The 21,364-nt window shown below is 39.3% G+C and overlaps 2 protein-coding genes across 16 annotated transcripts in view; both read left to right on the top strand.

Moving 5' to 3' along the window:
- Positions 1 to 75: 75 nt before the first annotated feature.
- Positions 76 to 16,858, top strand: ube4b (ubiquitination factor E4B, UFD2 homolog (S. cerevisiae)). 2 transcript variants are annotated; one of them, XM_044122901.1, is made up of 29 exons: positions 76 to 424; positions 1,650 to 1,869; positions 3,272 to 3,407; positions 3,600 to 3,687; positions 3,887 to 4,031; positions 4,166 to 4,391; positions 4,586 to 5,056; positions 5,885 to 5,992; positions 6,836 to 6,977; positions 7,267 to 7,367; positions 7,489 to 7,603; positions 9,257 to 9,340; positions 9,601 to 9,657; positions 10,102 to 10,218; positions 10,457 to 10,555; positions 10,645 to 10,758; positions 10,938 to 11,136; positions 11,310 to 11,448; positions 11,522 to 11,621; positions 11,844 to 11,971; positions 12,120 to 12,218; positions 12,373 to 12,608; positions 13,292 to 13,418; positions 13,541 to 13,685; positions 14,125 to 14,259; positions 14,430 to 14,621; positions 14,800 to 14,974; positions 16,275 to 16,421; positions 16,579 to 16,858. In XM_044122901.1, exons 1-29 carry the CDS (start codon positions 401 to 403, stop codon positions 16,641 to 16,643), a joined length of 4,134 nt encoding a protein of 1,377 aa, XP_043978836.1. In that variant the 5' UTR covers positions 76 to 400; the 3' UTR covers positions 16,644 to 16,858. The 2 variants fall into 2 exon arrangements, with proteins under 2 accessions (XP_043978836.1, XP_043978844.1); XM_044122909.1 differs by lacking the exons at positions 4,586 to 5,056; positions 5,885 to 5,992 and having other exon boundaries at positions 79 to 424.
- A 2,235-nt stretch (positions 16,859 to 19,093) lies between these two features.
- Positions 19,094 to 21,364, top strand: part of kif1b (kinesin family member 1B) — a 61,722-nt gene continuing 59,451 nt past the window's right edge. For all 14 annotated transcript variants that reach the window (XM_044122937.1, XM_044122922.1, XM_044122927.1 and 11 more), the window contains exons 1-2: positions 19,094 to 19,344; positions 20,847 to 20,998. In XM_044122937.1, coding sequence (XP_043978872.1) covers positions 20,893 to 20,998 — 106 coding nt within the window. In that variant the 5' untranslated portion in view covers positions 19,094 to 19,344; positions 20,847 to 20,892. The remainder of the gene's footprint in view (positions 19,345 to 20,846; positions 20,999 to 21,364) is intronic.

Below are 21,364 nucleotides of genomic sequence, written 5' to 3' on the forward strand. Positions count from 1 at the left end.
AAGAACTAGATTGCTCCTCCAGTTCGCCTGTGCCCAAAGAATATTTTCGACGCAGTGACGCAACACTCGTCCTGAGCCCTCTGAGATCACGTGACGTGGAGTAGAGCCAAAATGGCCGCTGTTGTATTTTGACGTATATAATAGCTAGCTACTTTTCTTTTTGTTTGATTCTCGGTAGAAAATCTACCAAACCAGAGACGCTTTGAAAGATCCGCATCTCGCCATCTACCATATATCGGTGTCCTAGTTTTTACCTTGACGACAATCAAGACTGACACCTATTCGTTGAACGTGTTAAACTATGCATATTCAGTTCTAATCGAAGCTAGCTAGCTAGCTGGCTCTGGCTGGCACTCCGAAGCAACTGAAAGTGAAATAGCTAGCTGGCTTAGCTGCCAGGATGGAGGAGTTGAGCGCAGACGAGGTAAGGTGACAATGGATGAATGCCCTTAATATATATGGAGCGAAGCTTCACTACATTGATGTTGTTATTTTCAGTCCTAACATTTCATCTCGCAAGCTTTTAGGAGTTGTAGAGCGAGCCTGGTTGCTACAAAAGGTAACAGAGATGTTAGCTTAACGTCAAAGGAAGGAATCACTCGCTCAGTTGATTGATTCTACAGTTCTCTTATTAGAAAGATAGTTATGTCCGAGTTGAACAACTCGGCTCCTAATTTTGTAAAATTAAGTAAATTCATAATTGAAATATTATGTTGAAGAAATCAGTGGAGAGTCGTGTAACTGTCTGTGCCGTGTCATTTAGCAGGACCACATTGCTAACTGGTTAATGTTAGCTCACAAGCTGTGTTTAACGGTGTTGTTGTTGTTGTTGTTGTTGTTGTTTTTTTATATAAATTCAGCGAAAGACATATTTATACAGCTGGTCATTTTCACTTCTAACATGGATACTTTTTTAGTTTTAAGTTTGTGTTACTCCACGTCTTCTAACGGTAAATTTTCTTAATGCTGCTAGCGTTGACCTGCTAACAGTGTTTGAGAAACGACTCAGCAGAAAGGGGCATAAAAACAGTGGACCACCATAGTAGTGTTGACGGGGCTGCTCTCCTTAAACCTCATGCAGAAAATATACTGTCATCCTCTTAGCTCCAAGTCCTGACTCTGTTTACAATGTTGCGCATTTTGACCATTTTTAGGCTTAAAAATTATACAGAACTACATTGATTGTTAATATCTTAAAATATAGTAATAGTTTTATTCCAACATAACCAGCCTCAGTTTACACCGTGGATGTCTGAAAAATATAGGTCTCCTGCGTATAATTTCATCTGATAATTTTTCAAGTTTACCTAAACTTGAAAAAATATAGTACCTACTGTCAAGAGGTTTGAAGATAAAAACTTGATTATTATCTTTACCGGTACTTAAAGGCCAAATTGCAAGGGCATTGCTCAATTGCCCCACAACCTTGGGCATTTTGCCTATCTTATTACTCCCTTCACAACCACTTGATAAAATAAAACCTTTTCTCTTCAACGTCACATACTGTAGGCATGCCTTACAATAATCATGACTAGGGAGTAATGCTGTGTAATTAATTAGAAACGGCCTGAAAATATTTCAGCTGGCTGGATATTTGTGTATATCTGCTTCACTTTCTCTGAATTTATCGTTTGTATTTTTTATTAAAGATTCGCAGAAGGCGGCTGGCACGGCTGGCAGGAGGACAGACATCACAACCCAGCACCCCCCTAAGTACTCCTCTCACGTCCCCACAGAGAGAGACCCCACCTGGACCCCTCCCTGGCCCCTCAGGTGTCTCACCCCAACCTGTACCACCAGCTGCCTCTCAATCATTGGGTCTCAATGTCCACAGTGGTACTCCTGCCACATCCCCTATGGGCACCTCTGGTAAGTAATAAAAGTTTATTGGTTATGGCTGCACTCTTGCATTTTATTCGGATGACTTTAACTGACAGAAGTGTTTTGGATTAAACGTTATCATCTAACAGTTACATGTGTAGCACCATATTTTGTGAACTTTTGCTCAACCCTGTACTTATCTGTAATTGATATATTTTCTGTAAGCCACACAGGATTAAAAACCCGTTGTCTGAGCAAAATTTCTGTAAGGAATCTTAATTATTTCAGCCTTTATATATGTTTGAGAGATAAAAATGAGAACATTGAATAACAAAGGGCTTGCTGTGATCACTTTATATGAGACATAAAGGGTAGACAGGGTAGGGCAGAGGGGAAATTTAGGCTTTTCTCTGTGTTTTGCACTACTGTTGCTCATATGGACACATACATTTCGTGGAATTTTCTTGGTAAACATTGGTTGTGCTTTCTGCTACCTAGACCTGCTTAAAGGAGCCAATAATAGCTCTTAATACACATTTCATTCTTACTATTCTACTTGGCTATTGGATACGCTTCCAAGGGATGTAGCTTAAATGATTAAATAAATATTTTCAATATAAATCCAGCCTCCTAGCAACCATTAAATTTCTTTAGGGTAATTCTGACCTGTAATCATGTTGCACACAGAGCAAATATTAACAGCAAAGTAGTAAACATGCGTGGTACTTGTGGTTTCAGAGTTGGTTAACTCTGGCAGCTGCTTTTCATACCTTTACACTTTTAGTCTTTCCCAACTGTTCAAGGACAGAATACTCCTGTCTTTCTCTGTCTTTCTTCGCATCCTAGGCGTATGGCTTTAAAAAAAAAAAAAAAAAATGTCCAGGCTACTGACACCCATTTGTTTTGCCTCAGATGTTTAAATTTGCAGTTAGGCCCAAAATTATTCATACCTCTGGCAGAATCATGTAAAATAAATATTTATGTTTTTGTTTTGATTGGAAAAGAATGTACATTTTGTGTTGGCGCAGCCAAGGGCCTAAACTCAGTCTGATAAAGAGTCTGTGGGGAGAGCTGAGGATTAGGAAAACGGCAATGAGACATTCCGACCTCAAAGGCTTGGAGTTCAACACCAAAAGATAAATTGTCAAAATACCACTGGAAACATGCTATTATAAAAAGGAATTCATTGCCAACAAAGATGTTTTTGGTTGATATAATAATAATAATAATTTTTGACACCTTTTGGCTTTTTCTTGATAAAACATAAGTAAAGCTGAATTACTGTTGTCAAACCTAGTTCTCCTTCTACATTGTTCATTATCTTTTGAGAGATGCCGGCCTAATTTTCTGTCAGAAGTAAACTCATTGGTTGAATTCATACTTTTTTTAACATGAAATATGACAGATATATGAATAATTTGGGGCTTTTTTTTGACTAATGTTCCTGCAGGGGTGGCATATGGTAGTCAGAGCAGCGAAGGTGTAAGCTCCCTCTCCAGCTCCCCCTCCAACAGCCTCGAGACACAGTCTCAGAGTTTGTCTCGATCGCAGAGCATGGACATTGACCCTGCCTCCTGTGAAAAGAGGTAAAGTTTTTTTTTTTTTTTTAAATTGACTTTTGTAAGATACTGTTTATTGATATAAAAAAGTAGCTGTAAAAATGTTTTATTGATCATCTGGAAAAGAAATGAGAACGTTTGGGGATAAACTAATTGGCTCAAAATGTTTGTAGGATATTCACAAGCCTGCAGAGTTTTAACACATTTTCTTTTCTTCAGCATGTCCCAGGTGGACGTGGACTCAGGGATTGAGAACATGGAGGTGGAGGACAGCGATCGCAGGGAGAAGAGAAACTTAACTGAAAAGGTAAAGGGTTGCATTAACCAAAAGTCAGGCTTTAACATAACATTATTGTTTAGACCTCCAGGTTAAACACCATTGTTTACTTTCTGACTGGGCTCTTCTTTGTTTCATTTTCGGTAACTTTCATTCCTGGAAGCATGTCTGTCACCCGATCACCCGGAAGCGGTTCTAGTCTGTGAAAAGATTTTCTCTGCTTTTTCAGGAAACGTCTGCAAACTCTGATGTCTCTGAAGATCAGGCTCTGCACTTGATTTGTAAAATCCTCCGCGTATCGTGGAAGGAGCAGGACAGAGATGTCATCTTTCTCCCTTCACTAGCTGCAGATTTTCACCAGAACCCTAAAGATGGTATTTTTCTGAACCGTCTTTGTGTGTTTGTGTTCCCATTACAACTGCAGTTACTTTATTGTAAATTAAAAACATTTACTTTTCATTTCTGCCTTAAATAAGCTGTTTGTTGCCCCTTTTTGTGAATCTTGCAGTGTACTCTGACTTCAAAGACCTCATCAGCCAGATCCTGATGGAAGTCTTAATGATGTCATCCCAGTCAAATGTCCACAACCCGTTTGCCAGCTTGACCGCCACCTCCCAGCCCATTGCGGCAGCGAAATCCTCCGAGCACCGGCTGACGCTGGTGCAGCCCTCTAGCCAAGGCGGCAGCCCGATGGGCCCCAGTGCTGGGTCTTTCGGAGCCAGCTCTCTGTCCAGGTAAATACCCAGACTCCCGTTTTGTTGCACATCAACTGTTTATATTTCAGAAAGGCAACTAGATTGCTGATTTATTTATTTATTTTTTTCATGAAGTTCCTTTGTGGATTTTCTTGTCATTTTATTCTGCCCTGGTTTCATTGTCAACAGACCCTTTTTGCCAATGATGATCTTGTTATCAATGCTATCCACAGTTTGTATGGGTGCGATAGTCCTCATCCAATGGCGCTGAATGCAGCAGAGAGGACTTGCCCGTCTCTCTCTACCCCCCCTGCACCTGCTCCACCCTGTACGCCACAGTTTGTAGTTCCCCCCAGCCCACCTGCCACCGCCGCTATTAGGCAATCCCTCAATCCGTCATCTACCCCCATGCCCATCTCTCAGAGATATCGACCCTACTCTGTCACCACTCCCTGGGTGGCTTCTACTCCCATGAGCCCAGTTTACAGAGGATATAGTTTCCCTGGTCTTTCTCCCAGCCCAGCTGCGCCCTCCGTTCCTCCGAACACCCCGCTTCCGGCAACGCCTTTAAGCCCCCAGTCCCTTCTTTTGAGCTCGCCCAGCTCAGGCATCCATCCCCCTTCCCCGCCCCTTCCCGTGGTGCCTCCTTCTCCCAGACCGAGTTCTCGACAGGCTGCCTTTGCTGCCAGGATCCCATCATCTAGGTATCTCATCTGTCATTTGTATGTGTGTTTGACATGATCCATTTAATAAACACATAAAAAAAAATTTAAAAAACAATTATTTTTTTCTTTGTGAATCCCACAGTTTTATGTTAGGCATGGTGTGTGTTAATCTATAAGTTGGGCCGATTTTCTTTTCTCTTTTCTCAGCCTGCTTTGTCACTTTTCACTCAGACAAATCTCTGATTGTTTTAGCTGTAGAAATTGACTACTGGTCTATAACAACTTAGAGATTTATTGGTCACTAATGGCAAAGAGCTAGGTTATAAAAGTTACGGGGTCCAGCAAGCAAATGTTATGCTAAAAATGTTGTGTCCATAGTCATTACACACACATTCCATTTTTAATTTTAATGCAATTATTTTTAAATATAGACTGCACAAACAGCTTGTTTAGAGTGAGCCGGACAGAAAATCAGACAGGAGTTTAATGTAGTAAGGGTTCCTGATTGTTTTGCATATAAATTCTATCTGACTCTTGGAATTGGGTCTGATAAATCCATTTCTAAATGTGTCTAAAGTTTTTAAGTGGGATCTAGCTAAAGTGTCCTTGTCTCACTATAGTAGGTCGTGTCCTGGCTTCTGGGGGTATCTGTTTTATTATGTTAAAGCTGCACTTTGAAAAGCTTAAATATTTACAAATATTACAAGTACACATCCATAGTAGGGCTTACAAAGCTGTACTGTTTTCTTTGTCCTACTTTCCTCCATGTCTTTTAGTTATTACCATTCCAAATCGTTATTTTTTTTTCTCCTCTCTTCCTGTCCATACATTCTTTCTCTCACCTCTTCCCTTTTCTCGTCCTGTCAGCCCCTTGTCGTTCCTGTTTTTTGCCCTTTCTGACATGTCTCAAGACAGCAGTGATGAAGAGTCTGAGGAGGAGGAGGAGGATTTTGCACAGGTTCAGTTTGGGTCCAGGTACACCAATGCTCGGTGTGTGTTGATGCGTGTGTGTGCACGCTTGCACATGGATGTGCTTACTGCATGGTCCATCCAGTGGCCCCAGCAGGTTTACCACTAGGGCTGTGCAAATATACGAGTCAGAAAACAGAAACTGATGGACGTCCAGCTGTTGGATGGTTCATTAAGTGTTTCTTTATATGTACATGTGGTTGGTAAGTATTAAACAACATCTCTGGTGGGAGTAGATGGGAAAACCTTTTTCTGATTTTGACATTTTTGTGGCTTATTGTGCCATTTTACTTTGTTGTATCTTTGGCTAATAGATTTAAATAGTTTGTCAGTAACAGTTAGCATCCCTGCACTGCTAACATTATAGCCTGATAAAGCTGTGTTTTAAAGTATTATCACACATTATATTTGAGAGCAGTGGTGATTTGTCGATGCATTGCATGTTTATAACCAGGTTTTGTGTAATGCATACTGGGCTTTGAAGCCACTCGTACCGTGTTGCAGCTGACCACTAACAGCAGTTTGAGCTTTTATCTCTACATTGTTTTGGCAAATGCGTAAATAAAATGAAATGACATGAGACTCGAATAAAGGTGAGTTTTGCCTGCAAGGTTTTGCTGCAAACAATTTTAATTATTCGAACTCTTCTAAGCCCTTTTTGTCCCCCTTTGAAACTCTGGCGAGACCTGCGATGCTATTTAATAAGCTTGTTTCCTTGCAGGATCCTTCAGAGTTTTGCGTTTGTTGAAACGATGGTTTGATGTGATGGAACTTCTCCCGAACACAGCGGGGTTTTCTTCTGTTTTCTCTAACAATCCTCTCTCTTGTGTTTCATGTGTCTGTTTTTAGTCTGGGTGCCTGTGGAGGGGGGATGTCATGCGATTCAGCCAGCGACCGTTTCACCATTGAAGCATGCAAAGAGACAGAGATGCTGAACTACCTCATTGAGCGTTTTGACAGTGTTGGCATGGAGGAGAGGAAAGCTCCCAAGGTAGGCAACTGTCTGCAAGAGGAGATTCCTCGTATTTGTGTCTTTATCTCCAGATGAATAAGAAAACTGACTTAAGAGGATGAATTAAAACATTGTTAATTTTTTGATTTTTTTTTTCATGAATAAGTGTGACATAATGACTGACGCTAAAGTCTTATTTCTGATAAGCTCCAGTCTTGTTCAAAGAACATTATTTAAAAATATATTTTGTTGATCTGATTCTGTGAAATCCATCTTCTCGTTCCCATTTTAGAACCAGGAAGATAATTTATCTTGTTTATTTTTTCAGATGTGCAGCCAACCAAATGTCAGCCAGCTTCTCAGTAACATTCGCTCTCAGTGTATCTCCCATGTTGCCCTTGTCCTGCAGGGGGCACTGACTCAGCCTCGGTGAGTGAAGCCATTCACTTTTTTTCCATTTCAGCTATTTATTTTGTCTCCATAGCAACTACTCTTTCTCCTAGCATCCAGAGAAGGTAAATTATTTTTTGTCTCCTCTAACTGCGCGTAGGAGCCCCCTTCAACAGTCTCTTCTGGTACCTTACATGCTGTGTCGGAACCTTCCGTATGGCTTTATTCAGGAGCTGGTGCGCATCACCCACCAGGAAGAGGAAGTGTTCAAACAGGTGGGGAGCACAGCCTTCTATGTTCAATGACCAGTTTGCCATTTTATTTCAGACGCTCGGGCAGAATCACGAGTTATAGTTTTATTGTGTAACCTCTGAATACAAATTTAATCGGTTTAATCAGTTTATATCTAAAACATATTTTTCGAGACACTGTTCCCCACTGAAACTTAAACAATTGATACCAAACGCTACAATAAAACATGCCCAGCAGTCAAAATCGTAGTCATTTTCAAATTTTCCTATATTACTCCTTTGCTAGGAGTCTTCAAAACGTGAATCATAACATATAAACTTTTTTCTGATTTTTGGAAGGACAAAAAAAAAGCAAACAATTCATTATTATTGAAGGAAAGACATCATGGTGTGCTTCTGCTTTCTATCAAAGAAGATTCTGCTCTGGGCCCAAAACGTATGGAAACTTTGGCAACAGTGGCTTTCCATACTAACTGGTTAGTGCGGAAGGCAATAATGTAATTTGTGCTGGAGCAGAAATTGCATTATTTTCTCCTGGGTTGCAGTCAACATGAAAGCACATTGACATCTGCATGTGCCTGCATGTGTAATTATAATTATGATGTAATTATAATTACATCATAATTACAGAGATTTATGCTACACAAAATAGCTGAGTAAATTGCACTACGAATAAAATATTCAGTCTGTATTCTAGAAAATGACAGCATTTTGATTTTTCCTTCTGGAGGCCCCTCCTTTTTGTTTCTACCGTCTCCCAGACACTAAGCAGCTGAACGAGACTCCAGGAAGAGCAGATCACATATAATCCGATACAGTGAAATATCTCAGCTGATGGAAGAGTCTGAGATTAATGCTGTATCGGTGTGATTCCACTGCGTTTTAATCGCAGTCTGGACTCTTCTGTTGCTGTGTGTGTTGACTCTTAGAGTTTGAATGTTGCGCTTGCGAGCAGAAATAAGTATTCCTGCTGTATAGCTTAAAGGGGCTCTATTTCACCTCCAAAGTTTCGTAATATTTTCAAAGCAGCAACTGTATTTTAACTAACCAGCCTGGTTCTGGAAAAGCTAGGAGTGTAAAATACAAAGTTCTGGGAGATGAGGTCTAATTCCTTCTCTTTTGCATAGGTTAGAGTGAAACATGTTGCAAAATGAAGACTTGATGATAAATCATCTACTGGTTTTACATCATTATTACACAAAAAAAACTAGTGATTACTTTACGTTTTCATGGATTCTATCTTTCATTAATACACTAATAAGAAAGCAGAAATCACATTATAGATGAAATATTGAATGACAATGGCCATCATATATCAGAGAGATAGAACAATGCAGACTATTCATGATTAATATTTCGTAGCAGTTTTCAGCAGGAATAACACCATTGGATGTTTTCCTGATCTTGAACAGTAAATGAATTTTTTGCAAGCTTTATCAAAATTACAAATAAGCTTTAAGTCCGCAAGCTGAGAGGAAAGTGAGCTCACCACAAAACCATATTTTGCGTTTTACATTTAAATGACCAATACAGAATGATTTCATTCTGTTTCATAGTTTTACTTTACATTTATAAATGTAAATAATGAGAGAATCTTCTGAACGTCTCTGAAGCCAACAACAGAGACCAAAAGTTGTCGTACTAATTAACACCAGCATTTCCAAACATGTCTTCCAGATCTTCATTCCCATTCTCCATGGGCTCGCTCTGGCAGTGAAAGAATGTTCCTTCGACAGCGACAACTTTAAATTCCCCCTCATGGTAAGAAGACAGAAGCCCGCAGAGCGGAAAGGGAGAAATATCATAGTTGTAAGACTTTGAAAGTACAATTGGCAGCAAAGAGGGAAGAAGCTGCAAAAAAGCCTGACTGACAGCTTTTCTTCTTGACAGATCCTTTCATTTCATCTAGATGAAATAATGAAATGTTGACGTTTACTGTCAGATGACGAATACTTTATGCTAAAGTAGTTTAATATTTCTTTTTAAGTTTTAAGAAGTCAAAGATTGTTTATTTTTTACAGGCATTAGCTGAGCTTTGTGAAATTAAGTTTGGAAAGACTCATCCCGTGTGCAACTTGGTGAGTATAAGTATGATTTTCAGAGCTATGAGAGAGATTATTTTTGTTTGTAAACATTTAATTTAACAACTACAAATGGTTTTTCTATTGCAATTAAATACGGAGAAGTAATTTTAAACCCTCCTTTGATACTTTTTTTTCTATGTCTAAAGTTATCAAGTTATTTTTTAAATGAAAAATATAAATGAAAAATGCAAATCAATTTAAGTTTTCATTCTTGGTTTTTAATTTTATAGATTTTTGTTTATTAACCCACAATGCACAAATAAATACTCTAAAGAGAATTACTACTACTACTACTACTACTAATAATAATAATAATCATATTTAATGGTTTATTCTGGGTTGTTAAATTACCCAGAAACTCTGGGTTGGAAAATGCCCAGTTTGTTGTTTATTATTTAGTGTACCATGTAAATCTGTCACTCCTCTTCTTCTGTGTAGGCAACATCACTTCCTCTGTGGTGTCCCAAACCTCTGAGCCCTGGTTGTGGGAGAGAAATTCAGAGGCTGTCCTACCTTGGGGCGTTCTTTAGCCTTTCAGTATTTGCAGAGGATGATGTAAGTTGCACATTCAACTTGTATAATTTCACCGCAATATATAAAAAGTCTAACAATCGCAATATCACTGTAATAAACATCCTTTCTGCGAAGGCTGAGTAAATATTTGATAAATATTTATGTACCTTGCACTGAGGCTCGGATGCTTGCAATATAATTTTTTATTTTTATTTTTTTTCGCCATCATTTCCTAAAACCTTTGGGACTTTGAACAAAAATGACTTGTTCTCTTGTTTAGACCAAAGTAGGGGACAAGTATTTCTCTGGCCCAGCCATCACCATGGAGAACACCCGAGTTGTCAGCCAGTCGTTGCAGCACTATCTGGAGTCAGCGAGGGTGAGTCTTCACACGTTTCCGTTTTATTTTATTGTTTTGACTTTTATTTAACTTAGTCTCTTATCATAATCATTTATTTCCCTCATCAGGGTGACCTTTTCAAAGTTCTCCATAATATTCTGCTGAACGGAGAAACGCGCGAGTTAGCTCTCAACTACATGGCAGCTCTAGTCAACTACAATGTGAAGAAAGCTCAGATGCAGGTATGTAGCGCACATCCTTTATTCACACAACAGCAGCTTGAACATGGTATTTGAGTTTCTGATTTGTGTCAAAAGAAAAATAAACTGCACCCGTAACATGCCTCTCAGTAAAATTCTGGTTTTGACAAGTTTTTCAAGCAACATTATTATTATTTTTTTTGTCTCTCTCTTTCTCTCAGACTGATGACAAGCTGGTGTCGACAGATGGCTTCATGCTCAACTTCTTATGGGTGCTGCAGCAGCTGAGCATGAAGATAAAACTGGAGACAGTGGACCCATACTACATTTTCCATCCACGGTGTCGCCTTGTTGTCACCCTGGAAGAGACTCGTCTTAAAGCCACCATGGAGGAGCTAAAAAGCTGGATGGCTGAGCTGCGTAAGTAGAGAAAAAAAAAAAAAAACTTTCAGAGTGGATTGTCAAACCCCAAAGTAAATAAAATGAATACAACTTTCTGTTCTTTATTTAGGATGATTATTCCTTTGGCGAAAATAGAATCTATATAAGTGTAATGTTTTGGGGTTTTTTCTTGTCTGTGTGAACATCATCAGATGAGGATCCCTCAAAGTTCTCAGAGCCCAAGTTCCCCACTGAGTGTTTTTTCTTGACTCTTCACACTCATCACTTGTCCATCCTGCCAAGCTGTCGGCGCTACATCCGCAGATTGCGGGCCATCCGTGAACTCAACAGGTAGTTTGTACACGGCGAACGGTTATAACTTATTCATCCAGTGAGTTATTTCTAACCTTGTTTCACGTTTTAGGACTGTAGAGGAGCTGAAAAACAGTGAGAGCCAATGGAAGGACTCTCCCTTGGCTAGTCGGCACAGAGAAATGCTGAAACGATGTAAAACCCAGCTCAAGGTCAGTCCTGGTAGATTCTCTTACCGTCTGTCTGCTACACATTGATCCAATCCTCGGGACCGGCTTAAAGGCACAGACACACCAGGATTATCTGCTGTTAGAATTGACTCCGTTTGGACACTCGTACTTGTCCTTTGTGCTGAAAAGCTGAAAAACAAGCGATTATGCAAGGGAACGTATTTCCTGAGACGTGATGCTTATCATGTGTGACTGTCCGGTCAGAAACTGGTGCGAGCCAAAGCGTGCTCTGACGTGGGCCTTCTGGATGAGAACCAGCTCCGCAGATGCCTGCAGTTTTACAGCACAGTCATTCAGCTCATACTTCGCATGGTGGACCCGGCCTACCCCAAGTGAGTCGGCATACCACGGACTGACCATGCTACTGTTTGTCGAAATGCAAACAGAAAAAGAACAACTGTTTTTATCTTGTTTCTTCTTTTCTGTCATGCCATTCTTCGAAAATAAACATTGCGCCACAAAATGTTCTCCTCTTTACAGTATTACCCTTCCTTTGAACCCTGAGATTCCCAAAAGCTTTGCTGCTCTGCCGGAGTTTTATGTTGAAGACGTGGCAGAGTTTCTGCTTTTTGTTGTGCAGTAAGTCCTTCACATGTTTAAGACAAAGTAAAATTGGATGAAATAATTTTATCTCCTTTGCAAAGTTTTATTTCACCTGTATGAATAATTTGCATTTTTCACCACATAGTACTTCAGAGAATTCCCTTGTTTACTACCTCTTTATTCCTTGCAGGTACTCTCCCCAGGTTCTGTATGAGCCGTGTGTCCAGGATGTTGTCACCTTCTTGGTAGTGTTCATCTGCAGTCAGCACTACATCCGGAACCCCTACCTTATAGCCAAGTTGGTGGAAGTGCTGTTTGTCACCAACCCTGCTGTACAGCCTCGCACTCAGAGATTCTCTGAAATGATGGAGAACCACCCGTTGTCCATCAAACACCTGGTCCCTGCTCTCATGAAGTTTTACACTGGTGAGTCTGATCCACTGTACATTGAAACTGTCTGCTTTTGACTGAAGAGTTTCCCCTTTTGCGTGCTCCTATATTTAGTGTGGTGACTAATCCTAGTCGTGCAATATCTGTATCTGGCAGAACCCAGAGAAATATGGCACGATAACGTTTAGGTTATCGTGAGAATGGACTGAGTTGATTTCTGACTTTTGTATTTACAGCTTTTAATCTATTCATATTTCTCTTCATTAGTCAATACATCAGCTTTGAAAATATTTTAATCAACCTTCTCGCTTAGAACAGTGGTTAAATGTTCATGTTTGTAACAGGTGATAGTTCAGTTTTAAAAATGGTTTTGCTGCTTAGCTGGACTCCACATTTTCTGCTTGATGTACTTGTCAACTCTGAGTTTTTTACATTCCAGCAGGTCGACAACCCTAAACAGCCGCTTCTAAAGCAGAATGAGTTTTCTTTTTCCATTTTAATTACAAAATTCAACTTTATTTCTCTTTTGAACTACTCTGTTGGGGATAATTTATTCCTAATTTGTTATCTTAAATGTTAAAAACAGAGTTGCGTCACAATATTTAGTCAACTGAATCGTGTGTACTTTAAAAAAAAAATTTGAACTTAAGTCCAGGTTTTGTACAAATACAGATGTTCCTCTTTAGTATTTCACTAAATTGTTGCATTTTTCTCTTCAGACGTTGAGCACACTGGTGCTACCAGCGAGTTCTACGATAAGTTTACTATACGGTACCATATCAGTACCATCTTCAAGAGTCTCTGGCAGAACATTGCCCACCATGGCACCTTCATGGAGGAGTTCAAGTGAGTTTGTCGATTACAAAAATTGATACGTGATTGAGAAGAACCGGTTGACGCTTAATTCTGAGACATTTTGGGTGTTTCCAACCTGATTTTGAGCTTGTATCTCGTCTCGTCTCCCCCAGCTCTGGCAAACAGTTTGTGCGCTACATCAACATGCTGATAAACGACACCACCTTCTTATTAGACGAGAGCCTCGAGTCCCTGAAGCGCATCCATGAAGTTCAGGAAGAGATGAAGAATAAGGAGCAGTGGGATCAGCTGCCCAGAGTCTGTGCTCTACTTTATTATCAATCAATCAATCAAATTTTATTTGTATAGCACATTTCATCAGCAAGGCATTTCAAAGTGCTTTACATCATATCAGACACAAAAACACAATGCAACATAAAATCAACAATCAAAGCACAACATTAAGTCAAGTTCCATCAACAAATTTGTAATTGATTACGTTTCACATACAACTCTAAACAATTGGGTCTTTAGTTGAGGTTTAAAGGAAGTCAGTGTTTCAGCTGTTTTACAGTTTTCTGGAAGTTTGTTCCATTATTATTATTTTAATCAAGAACTCCCTGCTGTGTTGCAGTAATATTGATAGGGTATTTTTTTTTCGTACATGTTTATTCTGAGTTTCAAAACGTGGCAACAGATATGTTAAGGCACAGTTTATTCGACCAGTTTTTTTTTTTCTTCTTCTTCAAACTTCCAGGAGCAGCAGCAGAGCCGCCAGTCCCAGCTGACTCAGGACGAGCGAGTGTCTCGCTCTTATCTGGCGCTGGCTACAGAAACGGTTGAAATGTTCCACATCCTAACCAAGCAGGTTCAGAAGCCTTTCCTCAGGCCTGTGAGTGTTGCTGCTTCCTCTGCACGCTCTACAAGAGTCACTCCATGTTTTAAGTGAAGCTATTTCCATAATAAGAAACCAATTGTTCACATAAAGTCGTAATTATGAGCCTGACTTGGTGACCTTAAACCAGACAATATTTCTGAGCCCGTCCTCTTTTCTTCACACAGGAGCTCGGACCTCGTTTAGCTGCTATGCTGAACTTTAACCTTCAGCAGCTCTGTGGGCCCAAGTGCCGGGACCTGAAGGTGGAGAACCCAGAGAAATATGGCTTTGAGCCCAAAAAGCTCTTAGACCAGCTGACAGACATCTACCTTCAACTGGATTGCGCCCGCTTTGCTAAAGCGATTGCAGATGACCAGGTTGGCACTGACTGCATTAAAGATTTTGATTCAGAGACTAAATTTATAGTGTTTTATTTGGGAATATTCCTATTGAAAATGTTTACCCTTATACCTGGTAAAGTGGTGGCCCTGTAATAGCTTTTTCTTTTTCACAATGTCATTAACACACTGTGGTGGATCTTTGTTTTCTTCGCAGCGATCATACAGCCGGGAGCTTTTTGAGGAGGTCATTTCCAAGATGAGAAAGGCTGGTATTAAGTCCTCTATTGCCATTGAGAAATTCAAGCTGCTATCTGAGAAGGTTGAAGAAATAGTCGCCAAGAACTCCCAGTCAGAGATGGACTACAGCGACGCACCTGATGAGTTCAAAGGTTCGTTTCGCCAATCAGCACAGCTAATATTTGGGAGTTTAGCAACTGTTACAAAGCCAAATCAGTACTTTATTCTCAGTCTTCTGCACTTTGCACATATTCTACTATTATTTCCTTGCAATAAAGAATGAAGTCTGTTTGAACAGATAATATAACATGGATTATATAACTGAAGTTATAAATCCCTACTTCTAAACTGACTCCACCCAAAGAACCACAAATCAAGTTTTATAAGTATTATCTACGTAGAAATTTTAAAAATATTTAAGGATAAAAACAAGACGGTTGCAAACTTTGTAAAAAATATTATACGTAGAGTCAACCGGAAGGATGGATTCTTGATGTTTCAAGGCATCAATAACTGCCTTGAAACAGCACAATTTGTGCTAAATGAAGCACAAATTGTATTTTTTATTTTTTTTCCAATGTCAAATCTGAGTTGTTCATAAGCAATACATTGTAATATGTAAATGCAGAGTAAGAACTCTGGAATCCATATTCAGTGCGTAAATGAACCTTTGCCCCCAGGGGAAACAGCCGCTTCGGTGTGACCCTCAGGTCAGTGTAGATAGAGAGGGTCTTCATTGAATTCCAGAAATTTGCTGCAGGTTTTGGCAGCTCTTGCGGATCATATAGACAGCTTAGAGCAAAGCTATCCTGTAACCACAGACTTAATATAATCCACAAAGAGAATGCGGTCTGCATACTGGCTTTGATTCCCAGATATTCCAGCCAGCCCACCACAGTTGATGGGAGTGTGCCATCCAGGACTCGGGCATAACAGCTGTCGGTGTCGTTACAATGTCGCACGCCTGGTTCTTATTTTTGTAACCTACAGGATTCACATGAACAGCTCTGACATTTCAATAAATAGGGGGCACTCTTTAAGGTTTTATTGGGTATTTGGTTTATTTGTTTTCTTAGGTGAACTAATATTACAATTAAAGCACCTGTTCAGCTCTTTAGGATGGACCTTTTGGGGTAATTCGCACTCAGTGTTTTTGAAAACATGCATTGTTTTTATACCGAGTTATATTTTTTGGTCTTTGGTTAAAACTGTGTTTTTGAGAACTGACAACCTGCCTGGTTCTAAACTCAATGCACAGTTCGAACTGGTGAACCAATTTGAAGGCTATGTGGTGGAAACAAACCAAAATGCTCTAAACTTTGGAATTAAACAATTATAAATTTTATGTTGCATTTTAGAATAAAAAAAAAAAATACATACATAATTCAAAAAGGTTTACTGTATTTTTCTCCTAATCTTATCTTGCATATATATATATATATATTACCTTAGACCCTCTAATGGACACTCTGATGACTGACCCGGTGATGCTGCCCTCTGGGAACATTATGGACAGATCCATCATCTTGCGCCACCTGCTGAACTCCCCCACTGATCCCTTCAACAGGCAGCCCCTCACAGAGAGCATGCTGGAGTCAGGTAACATCATTATGACGGATCTTTGTTGAACGAGCAAGAATAGTAAAAAGTTCTTAAACATGGGAAGAAACAACTCTGACGTTTTTTTTTTTGTTTGTTTTTTTTAAATTTGTTGACTTGAAGTGTTTGTTTTTGTTTGTGTTTCTTACTCCTGCAGTGCCTGAGCTGAAGGAGAGAATCCACGCCTGGATGAGGGAGAAACAGGGCGCTCGGCCTTTCTAACAAACCCTTCGTTGGCGTCTAGCGGCGTTACTGATTTGAAGGGATCTTTCCAAATCATCTGAATTTAATGTCACTACTACCAATGAGAACATTTTGAGTGGAGGAAAAAAAAAAGGATACCTGATTGGATTTTTATTTGCATTTACCCTTTTTGTCTCAAACCATTATCATGGTTCTAAAAACAAAACATAATAAAGTTAAAACTTTTGAGTTTGTCTCTTGAGTTTGTGTGAATTATATCAAATGATAATTAACAGTTGCTGGTTTATGTGTTGCAGTTTGGCAGAAATCTGTTTGCATAAAGCTCATTGATCATCTTTACAGTGGTCGCTTTGTTTTTTTTTAAGCTGTCTTGGCTTTATAAAAATCTCAAGTGAGAGCAGAGCCAAGTAGAGTGTGAATATTGGTAAACTTGTTTGTGTTGTTCAGCTCATGTTTGTGCTTATGGACGACAAGTGGAACCATAAAGGATGTAGGCTAATGTAATCTTCAAAGGAAATGTTATTTCAGTCTTTGAACGTAATAAGCAGTAACCTCAGAAGAAAAAACTGTTTAGTTATATTTTGCTGCTGACTTCATTGATCTGATTTACTTGTATGTGTTCTGGATCTGAAGATAAAAGCCTAATTGTCACCTCAAGGTCAAGTATCTGTGTTATAGAAGAGGTTGGGGAGTGAGGGAAGAGACAAATATGGAAAAAAAAAACTACCCGAAACAGAGCTCCTTATGGATAGGCAATTATTTTATGTTACTTTAAATTTCATGCAACAGCCATTTCAGCTCTTTAAATGCTCAGAAAGTATCTCCTTTAACAGGAAAGCTCCATTCAAGTCTATGATAAACATGCCTCCTATTTAATTCCTGCATATCTACGAGCATTGAAGGTCTTTGGCAGCTTTGGTATATTTAGAAATTGAGAATTGTCCAAACAATTGACAGAGACTGGGGAGTTTGGAAACTTGTACAGTATTTACAGGCACTTTTTCTGTGCAAGAACATTATTCAAGTCCTGACAATGTTGTACAAATTTTACAAATCTCTTTCCTGAACAATAATGATTTTTGATTTACTTGAAAAGCTGATCCAAGGAGGACAGGTTCTAACATTTATTTCTGTTTATTGCCAGTTATGTCAGAATCTGTCCTCCATAACTAGCACCTGATTCTGTTAAATCATCCACCTTTACACATTAAACCAGACAAATTAATTGAAAGCAAAGCAGGGGTTAAATAATAGAAAAAGGTGGTTTTTTTGGTGTAGTTTGAAATTAGATAGGTTTACCATGAGCATCTCTTGAGTACAGAAATTTCCATTAAATGTAAATAAAAATACATTATGTTCATGTTTCTGAGGCTTAAAATAAGCTTCAGAAACCTCAAACGTGTATTTCATTCTCACTGATCACTACAATGTCTATTTGATATGACTATGTTAGATGCACTGCTCACTTTTTCTAGTCAATACAATGTTGCAATTTCCTTTTAAGACTAGTGTTCTGATATGTGAAAAGACATGAAAAGCAAAATTGCTTCAAAGGCAGTTTTAAAAAAAGTGTTTTTAGTAGTATTTAACTGATTCTGCTTGATGTCAAAAAGATCATAGACAAAGATTCATTTGATTGATTACTAGAAAATGACCAGACTACCATTTAATGACCCAAAAATATGTATATAAAAAAGGAAAGAAAAATCTGATTTAACATGCAGGTCGGAAAATAGGCAGACTCTGATCTTGGCTGAAGCATTGACATGCACTAAGAAAAACCTTATTATAAATACTAAGGAAATTAAATATGTTCACCCTATTTTAAGATTCAAGAACAAAATTACCTGTTACAAAGAAAAACTGTTTATTTTGTAAAACAAATTCAGCTGAAAAAGCCCTTTTCATAATTATAAAATTGATGAAGGCTATGTAGCCAATTTAAGAATACAAAGTGTATAATTTGCCACTAAAAAGAATTTAAATTTTAATTCAAAAAGCCTTACAACGTTAGTGCTATTCTGTTGTAGATATTAATGCATACATTACATAAAAACATACAGAGGGACTGCACCATAAACCGTCCTTTTGGTTTCCTTTATTGTTAATAAAAAATAGTTTTGCAGGACGCATTCTTTATCATTAGAAAAGGCTCATTCAATTCCGCGCTAGGCGGCGCTGGTTTTGGGTGACCCTAGCGTCACAGTGACAGCGGCGCTGGGAGAGGTGGGGTAGAAATCCTGCAGTGTGGCGTCACGGTAGAAAAATGGAGAGAGAGAGGCTCCACCCACACCCCAGATTTCCGATTTCATTGGCTCCTTGATGTCTTAGTCACCCAACTCTCTGCGCTGATTGGTCCGTTGGCCTGTCAGTCAGCACGTTGAAGGGGAGTTGACGTAATCTCTTCGGTAAATCAAGGCGATCCATCGATTTCCATTTTCGCTCGGGCGCAGACGGGCGGCCGCTTTTTTTCTGTCGCTACGGGGGGAAAAAAAAAACCAAGCTATTTCACCGAGTCACTTTGTTCACATTTTATACTTTACATATCCATACGACGGAGGATACCGCTATAATGGGTGTTTTCCACGGAAGCGGACATTGTAGCAGTTTACGTGTGTGCAGATTCTGATTAAAAAGCACCAACACATCCTGACGCCCGCAAGCTAACGTTACTTCTCCCCACTGTCCCGTGGTGCCGCCTTGGATAGAGTCGTCAAACGTGAGTGTGAACGATCGGTCTGGGTACACGCATTATGCGTATAATCTTAATGGTTGTTATGTCAGATTAATTTCTGCTGGCGAGCAGCTGTCTGTTGGTGCCAACATTAGTCATAGAGCTGCGTGTCTGTTGCATTTTTACGTCACGGAATGTACGCTTACTTTTATTTTTATGAAATAAGCAAAGTAAATGATGTTAGTTCAAAGGTGTTACGTTTATGCATAGTTGGTTAGCTGCTTGCTCTTAATGTTGATAGAAACCCCAACTACAAACCTTTCGGTATGTCTTAGCAGTGTTCAAAGGAACAAATATTACAATTATGGTTTAAAACTCCAGTAAGTGGTTTTAACCTTTCGTGCTGAATAAACGTGAACAGTGCGTCCCAGCCTACGCTGCTAATGGGAGCCTTAACTCTTCTTCCCACAACATTCAGCAGAGGAGGATTAGCCCACTTCTTAACATCGGCGAATTTAATTTTCAAGTGCTAGAAATGGACGCTCTTTATTTGCACCAATGCAGAGTCGCATGCAGCAGACGGGGCCCCCGGGCTCGTTGTCCCGCGGTAGCCCTCAGCAAGAAAAAGGGGGGAGATAGAATTTCATGGGCGTATGCTTCAGCAAGTATGGCTGACTGCTAGAATATGGAAAAAAACAAGAGACAATTTGGGAATCTAGAGCTGAAATGGGCTAAAAGCGAACAGAAAGAAGCACGGGTTGTAATCTAGTAAAATCATAGATACAGTGGCGACCCAAGATTGAATGAGGCCCATTAAACAATTATGTTTGGGTGTCCACTTTTGAATGTTAAGAGGGGAGAGAACATTCCTAAAGATGTAATAACTATTTGTAAGTTAGAAAATAGAACAGTTGGGGTCAGAAATAACAAGAAGTTGCTTAATTTAAAATTTTATTATAGATATTTCCATGAAATGCTTAATAATCCCTGACTAATGTTGTCTTTTCCTGTAGCCAGTGTAAATTTGGTTTCTTAACTTGTTATAGTTCTTTGATTCAATCAAATGCTCTTTACTGTGGAATATATTTTTACCATTAAAAACAGCAGTAAAGAATATTCTGCTTCAAATTTACAAGATGTTCATCTTAGATTTCTTTTATATATATATGTATATATATATAGTAATTGTACACAAATCTGGACATTTGTGTACAATTACCTTAAAACATGACCTAGTAGACTATTGGGTGATTTGGAAAAAAGAAAATATACTATTCTTCAAATAAGTTAAACATAGATTGTTTGTGGGCACTAAAGCTTTAATAATCAACCCTGCAGACTGACTACTGACTCTACACAGACAAAAATGGAAAACTGTTACATGCCACAACTGACAGATAAATAATATGTACTATATGTTATTCTTAAATGCCTGTAGGGCTGATATAGAACCTATGTATTGAGTGGATTCTGTTTAGCATTTTGGTAAAATACTTTCGATTACGCAGATGTACTTATGCTGCTTTTGTGTGTTTTTTCTTTTGGAGGAATATAAAAGCAGTCTTACTTGGGAGTCCGACCTGAGCAGCAAGAATGTCTGGGGCGTCTGTAAAAGTTGCTGTTCGAGTCCGACCCTTCAACTCCAGGGAAACGGGCAAGGAGTCAAAATGTATCATTCAGATGCAAGGAAACACTACAAGTAAGTAATGTACTGGCACGCACATGAGAGCGTACCTCACAAACCACGTCTTCGAGTTCATGCAGGTTTGTCTGCACGTCCTCCCAAGTGCTGTTCTCTTCTGGAGGTCTTTTGCTAAGAGCCGGAGAACGAGCAAACTGAATGGCGGACGGTTAAGGCAAAACAGACTGAAAGGGAATAAAGGGCTTGCAGAGGGGAAATCCTCCCCCTCTGATTGGGGCCTACATGCCTGAGGAGTCTGTGGGAGAAATCCACAGTTGGTTCCTGACAGGGGAGACCCGGAGGTCACTATAAAGACCAACCTGCAATCACCACCCAGTTCATCGGGGCTCAATCACAGCCATTGTTGTGGCTCTGTAGTTTATG

The sequence above is a fragment of the Gambusia affinis genome, linkage group LG01, assembly GCF_019740435.1.
Source record: "Gambusia affinis linkage group LG01, SWU_Gaff_1.0, whole genome shotgun sequence".
Taxonomy (NCBI): domain Eukaryota; kingdom Metazoa; phylum Chordata; class Actinopteri; order Cyprinodontiformes; family Poeciliidae; genus Gambusia; species Gambusia affinis.

Coding starts and splice junctions, on each gene's coding strand:
- ube4b (XM_044122901.1), top strand. CDS start 401: ATGGAGGAGTTGAGCGCAGACGAG. Junction 11,622..11,843: donor GATGTAAAACCCAGCTCAAG/GTCAGTCCTGGT, acceptor CTGTCCGGTCAG/AAACTGGTGCGAGCCAAAGC. Junction 14,975..16,274: donor CGCACCTGATGAGTTCAAAG/GTTCGTTTCGCC, acceptor ATATTACCTTAG/ACCCTCTAATGGACACTCTG.